This window comes from Chrysemys picta, chromosome 7, assembly GCF_011386835.1.
Source record: "Chrysemys picta bellii isolate R12L10 chromosome 7, ASM1138683v2, whole genome shotgun sequence".
Taxonomy (NCBI): domain Eukaryota; kingdom Metazoa; phylum Chordata; order Testudines; family Emydidae; genus Chrysemys; species Chrysemys picta.
The window spans coordinates 89,565,027-89,574,594 of NC_088797.1; the positions used below are offsets into that span (position 1 = coordinate 89,565,027).

The 9,568-nt window shown below is 39.9% G+C and overlaps 1 protein-coding gene across 2 annotated transcripts in view; it reads left to right on the top strand.

Annotated features, from left to right (window-relative positions):
- Positions 1-9,568, top strand: part of IPMK (inositol polyphosphate multikinase) — an 88,866-nt gene that overhangs the window by 72,347 nt on the left and 6,951 nt on the right. For both annotated transcript variants that reach the window (XM_042856679.2, XM_005301746.5), the window contains exon 5: positions 8,985-9,066. In XM_042856679.2, coding sequence (XP_042712613.2) covers positions 8,985-9,066 — 82 coding nt within the window. The remainder of the gene's footprint in view (positions 1-8,984; positions 9,067-9,568) is intronic.

A 9,568-nucleotide genomic window follows, 5' to 3' on the forward strand; every position in this document is an offset into this window, starting at 1 on the left:
ACAAACTGTACACTTTGTATCTTTGTGACTTTCTCACTCAGCAGCAGTGAGATTTTGTACCTTCATCGTGTCAGTGCAAAAGAGAGTACATATGTCAACATTTCTAAGTGAATTTACAGTCCTTGTCAATAACAATACAATACCAGCCATTACTAGAGATTAAGGGTATTAGAATGAGAGAATAAAAGAGTTCCTAGAGGTTTTTCAAATCCTTAATCCCCTCCCTCTTCCCCCCCCCCCCCCCACAAAAAAAAGTGCTTGTCAAAGCTTAGTGGTCCAGGTCCTCTGCTGGTATAATGGAACTATATTGATTTGCATCAAAATGTCTCAATATTTTTTGCTGCGTTTCATCATGTCACACGTTCCTTTCTGCCTGGCTCTTCCAATCTTTGAGCAGGCAGGCTATTGATATTTAAGATTCTTGCTGTAAGAGCAGAGATACCTTTATGTAAACAGAACGCTGTATAATAATATAATATAATAATATAATGGAGATATCCCATCTCCTAGAACTGGAAGGGACCTTGAAAGGTCATTGAGTCCAGCCCCCTGCCTTCACTAGCAGGATCAAGTACTGATTTTGCCCCAGATCCCCAAGTGGCCCCCCCAAGGATTGAACTCACAACCCTGGGTTTAGCAGGCCAATGCGTATGTATAATTATATAATTTTATAAAATATATTTATATGTAAAAATAAATTAGACCGAATGAATAAATAAAAGCACTTCTGAATAATAAGTGATCATCTTTTAAATGTTTTCAGAATCAGTAATGAAGCTTAATTTGCAAATTTATAAAACTGATTTTTGTTCAAGAAGTCTGAAAAATATTTAATCTAGATATTTATTTATGAAACCAGAATAGTACTTTATTTGATAAATATTTAGATGAAGGTCTGTAGAGGATCGGGGGGGAGGGGGGACAACCATAGATTATGATTTTCAACAGTTTGTATATTTCACTGTCTTGCCCTGAAAATCAGTACTGGATTAGTATAAGTAATATAATGTAATATTTGCCTTGATTTCTGTAAATCAGTCTTACAACTTAATATTTGGAGTTGCAAATTTTCAACCCAGTCATTTTATTAATGTATTAAACATTTTAAAAGGAGAATATTGGATCCACCTTTTCTTTTGAATTTGAGGTTTACATTAAATCAAATATGTAATGTTAACTAAAACTGTACTTAAAAAGAGATCTCTCTCACACGAGGATCTGTTTGAACTAAACAGAAATAAGATAACACATTGACACGCCTGGAAACAAGAACAAAGTCCTGGTTGAGTTCATATGAGGAGGGTTTTCTTTGAAAGTTAATCATTATTTGAATTTCTTTGCCTTCTTCTCTTGTAGAATTCACATTATTAACATCTGTTGAAAAAGAGACTGGTGTGCTGGGCCCCAATTCTGCATCTGGGTCTGCCCATGTGGAAACCCATTAACTTGGGGCTCTTCATTGGTGCACAGATCTGCCCACAAAGAACCAGATGCATGGTCTTTGTTTGGGGTCTAGTGGGATCAGATACATGCAGCGATTCTTGGTCACATGCATAGGGCAAAAATGGCAGCTAACTTTTGAAGGAAAATTTTTTATTTTAGGTGATTTTGGCAGGACCTTGAGATTTTACCTTCCCCTGGGATGTTGAATGGAGATCAAGTGGGCATATTCCTTGCAGTCAGTGAACTATAGTTGTAAAGGGGAGGGTAAATAGATATCTTTCCTGTCTAATCACTTTTTGCATTATGAAGAAGGTTACAGGTTTGGCTTGTCATATTCTTGGCTAATGTATTTGACAAAAATGAGCTAGTGCTGTTGGTTGCAACACCTGGGTTGAAACAGTTTGGTCCAGAGGCAAATTCATTTGGGGAAGGGAGTCTTGTTGTTGATAACAGCATCTGAGTGGGAAGAAAACATGGTTGAACAAGAAGTCAGGTTGTTTTAATTAATTGTGCTGGGTATGGAGAAGGAGTTGGTTACAGAGAGGAATGCAGCTGTAACTATGCAACTACACCTCTACCCCGATATAACACGAGTTCGGATATAACACGGTAAAGCAGCGCTCCGGGGGGGAGGGGGCGGGGCTGCACGCTCCAGTGGATCAAAGCAAGTTCAATATAACGCAGTTTCACCTATAATGCGGTAAGATTTTTTGGCTCCTGAGAACAGCGTTGTATCGGGGTAGAGGTGTATTACTGTTGTTTGGCACAAGGTAATGATTGAGTAAGGTTAGGTAAGGGGTATAATAGAGTATTCCTATCAGATCCTGGGTTTCAACTCCACTGATTATCAGAAAAGGAATTGTTGTATTTGAGATGTCAGACTTGTTTAGAACACTCCAATAGGTCATTTCTATTGAATCCAGAAAAGATGTTTTTGAATAGAATTGAGTACCATTTTTATGGTTAACTGTCCTTAGATATTGGAAACAAAATTCCTAACTATAATTTATATATATTTTTCGATTAGACAGTCTTTAAATGTAGTTTAAAAAATATATATATATATGTAGTTTAAAAAATATATATATATATATTATATATATACTGGAGGAATTGCAGCTAAATCCATTTGTAACTTGGGTAGCCTCACAGTATTTATATTAATGCACAGGAATATTGAGAAATATATTCGTAACCATAACACTCTGGTACATTAAGATGCTAAAATATCCATTCACTGGACCTGATGGTTCTCTTCTTTTCTTTTGAACTGTAGGAATACTGTGTAAATCAATACTCTAAATAGTTACCAGGTAACTCTTTCTGACTAGTGTTGGACAGTAACTGTGTGGTGACACCCCTGTCCATTAGAACCCCTGGAAATGGTTGCATCAAAACAGGTTGTCATAGGCATAGTGGAATACAAAGTTTGCACCCAACTCCAGTGAGAGAGATTTTTTGTAATGATTTTGCAGTACATATACATAGACCATCTACATAACTGTTACCCAAAGCACCCCTGTATTCACACCCTACATACTGTTGTAATAATATTTGTACAACATATGCATTGTGAGGTATCACTCGAAAACGACTAACTTGCTGGTCAATAATATCATGGTGAAATATATGTAGCAACACATGTAAAATTATGTAACCCCCCTTGTATGATGTTATTAGCACATGTTCAAAACCAGACAGCTCTAACTAGGCAAAAGTTGTTAAACTCATCATTCTAAACAAAGGAATGTGTGTTTACCCCCAATTTACATATAAGTGGTAAACAGGATCATCAAGAGAGCCAGGGGAGGAGATGGCAGGGAACAGAACAATTCACATTCCAGCAAACACAGCGGCAGGGGGGAAAAAAGACCATGGCAACTTCTTCACCACCAGACTCCGTGTTGCCTTCCTCACTGCTTGAATAAAAGTTGCTTTGAGGGGTAACCTTCAGAATAATCTATTTCAAAGGTTTGCTGGACTGTAAAAGAAAGGAGCAGAAAACCCAAAGTTATCTCTTTCCCCGAAGAAGACAAAGGCACCAGCGCCTCTGGAAGAGATCCTGACTGAAGAGAGTGCCAGTCACCATCTTGCTGGAAGACTGTGGGTGAGAGAGGCCAGCTTGAACAAAGTGTTGAATCAAAACTTGATAGATTAAATTTTAGACTTTTAAATACGTGTTTTCACTATTATTTGCTGGTAATCATTTCTAACTTTCCCTCTTCTACTTGAACTAACGTAAAGTTCTATCTTCTTTTGTTAATAAACTTGTTTTACTGTTAATCTAAACCAACAGCACTGTATTTGTACAAGAGTGAATGTTAACTCCAGTTAGTGTGGCAAACTGGTGTATGTTGTCTCCTTAAAGAAGCAAATGGATCTTCTTATTCCTCTGTACATTGCAGGAGAGGGCTGGACATATCAGAGCGCACAGGCCTGGGGAAGTTCAGGACTGGAGTGTGTTGGCGTCATCTTGCTGCTTATAACCAAGGGCGGAGGAATCCAGTGTGGGGCTGGTATGGTGTGAAGGTGGCAGGCTGCTAGACTAGGGCTGCAGTTCTACACAGATATTCAGGGTAGGATGGTTGTGAGTGGCCCAGATTGGGAGCTACAATAACAAAGCATTGTGAGGCACCAGTGTTACAGGGCAGGTGGTGACACAACCATCACTGTTCTGAATTGCACCCCAGAATGTGACAATAATTTGGTGCTTTTTCTTCCAAAGAACACATCTTACCATTGTTGTGAAACAGCAGCAGCTCACCTTAATTTTTTAGCTGTCCATTTTGGAGTCTTGTCATTAAAATAGTAAAACAAACAAAATTATTAGCAAGTACACAACCTCCTGGGATGAATAATTTGTGAGTTAGAGATGGAATGACTCTCAGAATGTCAATGGTATATGTATGTTTTGGAGGTGATGTATAGGATCCACTGGGAGGTAATCTCTTGTTTCATGGACCATGTTGTGGAGGGGTGCACAGTTAATGTGCTGAAGAATATATAACTATTAAAACCCAAAAATGATAAAGGGAAAGGACACTGTGTAAAGAAGAGACATTGGGTGCCCAAAGAAAAATATAATGGGTCTCATTAAAGCAAAATGCTGAGGTCATTTGGCATTTGCTGGAGTAAGGGCTGAAGAAAGAGTCATGATAACTTTAAAACAAAACTCCTTCAAAATATTTTAATGCTTTGCCATTAGGGGTCATTGCATTCAGACTAACTAAGGAGATGGAGTTTAATGCACTAGCCTTTAGTCAAGTAGGGTGTTTGTGTTACTGGTGCAGTGTGGTGTTACATGCGGAAGGTATGGGTTCTACTCTCCCTAATTACCAGGACCAAGGCTTTTTATGAAAGCAGTGTTTGGTTTTTGTGCCTCTTCTGAAGCTGCTGCCAGGGAACTTTGGCAGGGGTTTCAAAATCTGTCTTGGAACAGAGAAGACACTTCTAATTTGCTATTAGAAGTAGCACAGCAGCCGCCACTGAATGGAACAATGTGAACTGAGCTGATGCAGTTTTTAATGGTAGATGACCTCTATGCAGATTGCCACTTCTGAGCCAAGAACAGAAGCACACACTGAGGGGACTGCATTGTGATGGAAACATAGGATGACCAGCAGTGGGCCCAGCACTTTCACATGAAGACACATTCATGGAGCTTTGTGGGGACCTTGCCCTGGCACTTGCCTCACCAAGCAATCAGATGAGAGAACCAAGTAAAGGTTCAAAAGTGTGTTGCCACCACCCTAGGGAAACTGGCAACCCCAGAGTGCTATATAGATCTGTTGGTGATCACTTTTGGGTTAGGAGATCTACAGTTGGTGCAGTAGTAACAGAGGTTTGCAAGGCAACTAATGCTGTGCTGGCCCCACATTCAAATAATGGGGTTTGAATAGAGGGGCTTCCCAAACTGGGTAGGTGCAATTGATGGGATACATGTACCATTTCCAGCAAGCCAATATATTAACAAGAAAGGGTATTACTTCGTCGTTCTGCAGGCCCTTGTGGACCACATGGAATATTGATGGACACCTATGCTGCATGCACTGACAGGGTGTGCATGATGCCAGGATGTTCCGTAAGTCTGGCCTGTTTCAACATGGCTAAGCTGCTATGTCATCTTGATTTTAGGCAACGCAGTATATCCATTGCTGCCCTGGTGCTTGCAGCCTTAACCTGATGTGTGCCAGCACTACAAGAGGCACTTAAGCGACATGCTGAGCAAGTGCAGAAAAGTGGTTGAATGTGTCTTTGGCTGACTAGTGGCGAGAACTCTCTAGAACGCACCCACACTAGCATCGACTTCCTGTACACCACAGTATGCTTCAGCAATGGGACCCTACAGATAAGTATATACCAGTAACCATGCTAAACACGCCAAGAGATCTGTTAACTACAGCCGGGCACTCAGATACCACAGAATATGCTCAGGGAAGAAAGTCTGGGATATGCACCTTAACACGCTTAGTCACGTTCACCAAACGAGGACATTCCACCAGAGAAATAGGTCATGTCATGGAATGGACTACTCAAATACCCCGAGAGAACCTACCTCAATATGGGGCGAGGGAGTCTTCAAACTACACATCCCTAGTTGTCACCTACCACACCACACTGGAATCCATGCAGGAGATCATTAAACAGTTACAGAAATTGGTCCAATAAAAGGTACTACCAGCCCACCTTGTCTCTCTAAAGGCATGATGGTGCTGCTGACTGACTTGTTTGGACTGTAGCATCTTTAATGCTATATGTGTGATTAGAGCATGTTGTATGCCCAACAGTATACTTGAGCATGAGGGAAAATACTTTTGTATGGACAGGGCTGCTGACAATTGTGAATTGAGGTGTATTTAGAGATAACCAACATATGAGTGCCACAGGATCTGCTATACCAAAAGCCATAAGGGATATCATTTGTGATTGCATATTCAAGCTGCATGGGGAGAACACACGGGCTGAATAATGAGATTGCATGGCACATTTGAATTGTATGGTGTATTGAGGCTGTTTTCTTGTATTCAGATTTAATGTTTATGCATACATTAAAGAATACAAATCAATGTATAAATCATTAGTGTTGTATCTGGTTTCTTTCTGGTGCCCTGGAGCAGATAGAGAGTGACAAGGGTGTGTGTGTGTGTGTGTGTGTGTGTGTGTGTGTGTGTGTGTGTGTGTGTGTGTGTGAGTCAAATGGACTAAAATCAGAACAGTAATAAACCAGCTGCTACAGTACTGGTTTGGTATCTTACCATGCAGGTGTTTGGGATGTTAGATTATGAAAATTTACGTTTTAGTTGAGATGTGGCCACAAACTTCCTAACTTTTATATTAAAGCATTTTCATTAAATAAGCTACTGCATTCATCAGCTGTAAGTGCTGGTTAGATTTTTGTCTCTGCTTGTCCACCATTTTGAACAGTGTGATTTGGGAATTGAGAATTCGGTGGGGGAGAGAGGGAATTAGGAGGTGAGCATAATTGTGTTACATCCTCCCTCAGTTGAAGCCAAAGCTAGAATTATAGGCTAAGAAACCACTCTATTATTTCATAGAATTCTTTATAATAAAAAAGATAGCAGCCTCCGTCTTACTGACCTGAGATGCTAAGTCCTCTCCTGCTTTTTATGTTTGGGAAACCTCCACCACTTAGCGATGTTCCTGGGATACAAGAAGGAACATGTCCTGTGATTCAGAGCTTCTGGGCTCTGAGCCTTCAGCCATCCCAGCTGTACAGATGATTCTGTGGTGAAATGGGCCTTCGTGCTCACATGGGTGCTTGGAATATGGTCCAGTTCTTTGTAAAGCAGATGGGTGTAGGGATATCACTGATTTCTTCTTATTCCTGGTCTTCCAGTTGCTCACCTTGAGTCAGCCCCTTTTTCTTGTTGCCCTGCTGTCTGATCTGCTTGATCCCATGTTCTTCTCACAGCTTCTTAGATACACCTTAGTTTGATTTTCCTCTTTGTACTGTTCAAGTCATGGGTTTTACTCACTTCAGTTTAAAGCTGCATCAAGATTCTGGTGTGTTCATATGGCCAGATGGCTGCATTCTGATGTGCAGCCTTATCAGGGGCCATTGTACTGTTGTTTGAAACATGGGTTGGGGAAGCCTGGAGCAACAGCAATCAATTTGGATCATGGACACTGAGCAGAGGGATATGAACGTGGACAGGCACAGGCAGATCGCAAGGTAGTACACAGGAATGGATGCCCAGTGGGATTATAGGAAGGGATTGGAGGACTATGATACCTCAATTTATTGTGTATGCCCATGACTGCACCTATTAACTGCATTAACCTTGTACCAACACACGATAACAACTACCTCGTCTGCCTTACAGTTCAGAACACGGTTGCTGCCTTGCCATGTGGCACTGATAGCAGTGTGGATGTGTGAATGTATACAGCACTTGGAGGAAAACGGGGGGTGAGCATGAGGTTAGCACGCAGTGAAGACAAGGCCAGTGTATTAAGTAGGCAATTTTCGCTACAAGTTTGTTTAGATCTCTTAGCACTGTTTGGAGAAAACGCGAGAGCATTGTTTCTTGGGACAGAGCATAGGTGCCAGGCATGAGGTTTCTGCCAGAGACAAGTCCCTATTTGACATGTTGTTAAACATCCCTGCTTCTGAAAGCAAGGCTTTGTGTAAATGTTGTTTAAAAAAAAAAAATTGTACGTAGATCTGGTTGACCAGCAAGTTTTGTCCTGGTATAACTAACTGTCAGGGTTGCAATTTAAAAAAAAAAAAAAACTGAAATAGTTACACCGGTGCAAACTCTACTGTGGCTCAGTTATGTGGTACAGCATATTCCCCTACCCGTATGTACAGCTTATTCTCCTTCTTGTATGGGAATAACTATACAATATTAAGCACCATTATGCTGCTATAACTGCATCCATACTAAAAGGCTTGTACTGCTTTTGCTAAAACATACAGCTTTGTAGTGCAGACAATGCCTAAAAAAAATTGGATTGATACCAATTTCAGTTCCAAATGAAAAACTCACCTGTCAGGCCTTGAAAATCTGCTACCGTTTGGCGGAGGGAACCACATTACTTCTTATCTTAGTAAACTTGTTGAAATAGTTCATACTTTGAAAATTATGAAACTTTAAAATTAGGCTTGATTTTTATAAGCTTGTTGAGTTTGTTTTACACCAGAGTGTATTACTGTGGGAATAACTTACTGCAAGTAGTTAAACCTGTAGTAGAATGTTATTTTCTGGTTTGCCAAATAAATCCATATTAGACAGTGCTATAAAGTGTTTGCTTACAAGATAGCAATAAGTTGTTGATAATGATAGTTGTGGGTATTTCATCACTACCAAAGTCAGTGTTCTTAAAAAGTACAATTGGATCAGATTGGTAATTGGCATAGTAGAGCACAAGAGGGCAGTGTTGACCTCTTAAAATCTGGTAGTATGATTCACTGGGACAAATTTATCAAAGTTTTCTTAGTATGTCTATTACATGACTCATAGCTATACAGGAATATCAGCTGCTCTGGATGAATTCAATATTCCCTTTGTTTTTTGCAGGTTTACCATATTCATTCCGACAGTTATGAGACACAAAACCAGCACTATGGAAGAAGCTTAACAAAAGAAACAATAAAAGAGGGTAAGTGAATTAAAGTATATGTGGATGGATGTGCACATGCACATAGTACTGGGTGAATAGGAAATTTCAGACTCTAAATATTTTCTATTTTCTTGTGGACCCCTGTGCACTGGATAACCTGCTGGATCTGCAACAGGCTCGGGTGGCATTTGAATTAATCAGTGGCAGTCCAAGTAAACTTAGGCATTTTGGCCTAAATAGCTCTGCAGATTACAGTAAATGTCCCAGTACATTTGTTTCTTGTGAATAAGGAGGTAATTTGTGGTAGAATACAAGTAAATTGTTCTGTGCCGATATGACTTAGTAGAATAAATTCACAAGAGTGTTAAATACACAACATCAGATGATAAAAAATTAGCTTTGAAAGATCATATAACAGAGCATGCATTATGTTCTTTTATGATAAGGCTGCTGTAAATGTATGTTTACTTACGTCAGTTTTCCTGAATTTAAGCCCACCCTTACCTTCTGAACATGCATCTTAAAATGAACCTGTATCAAC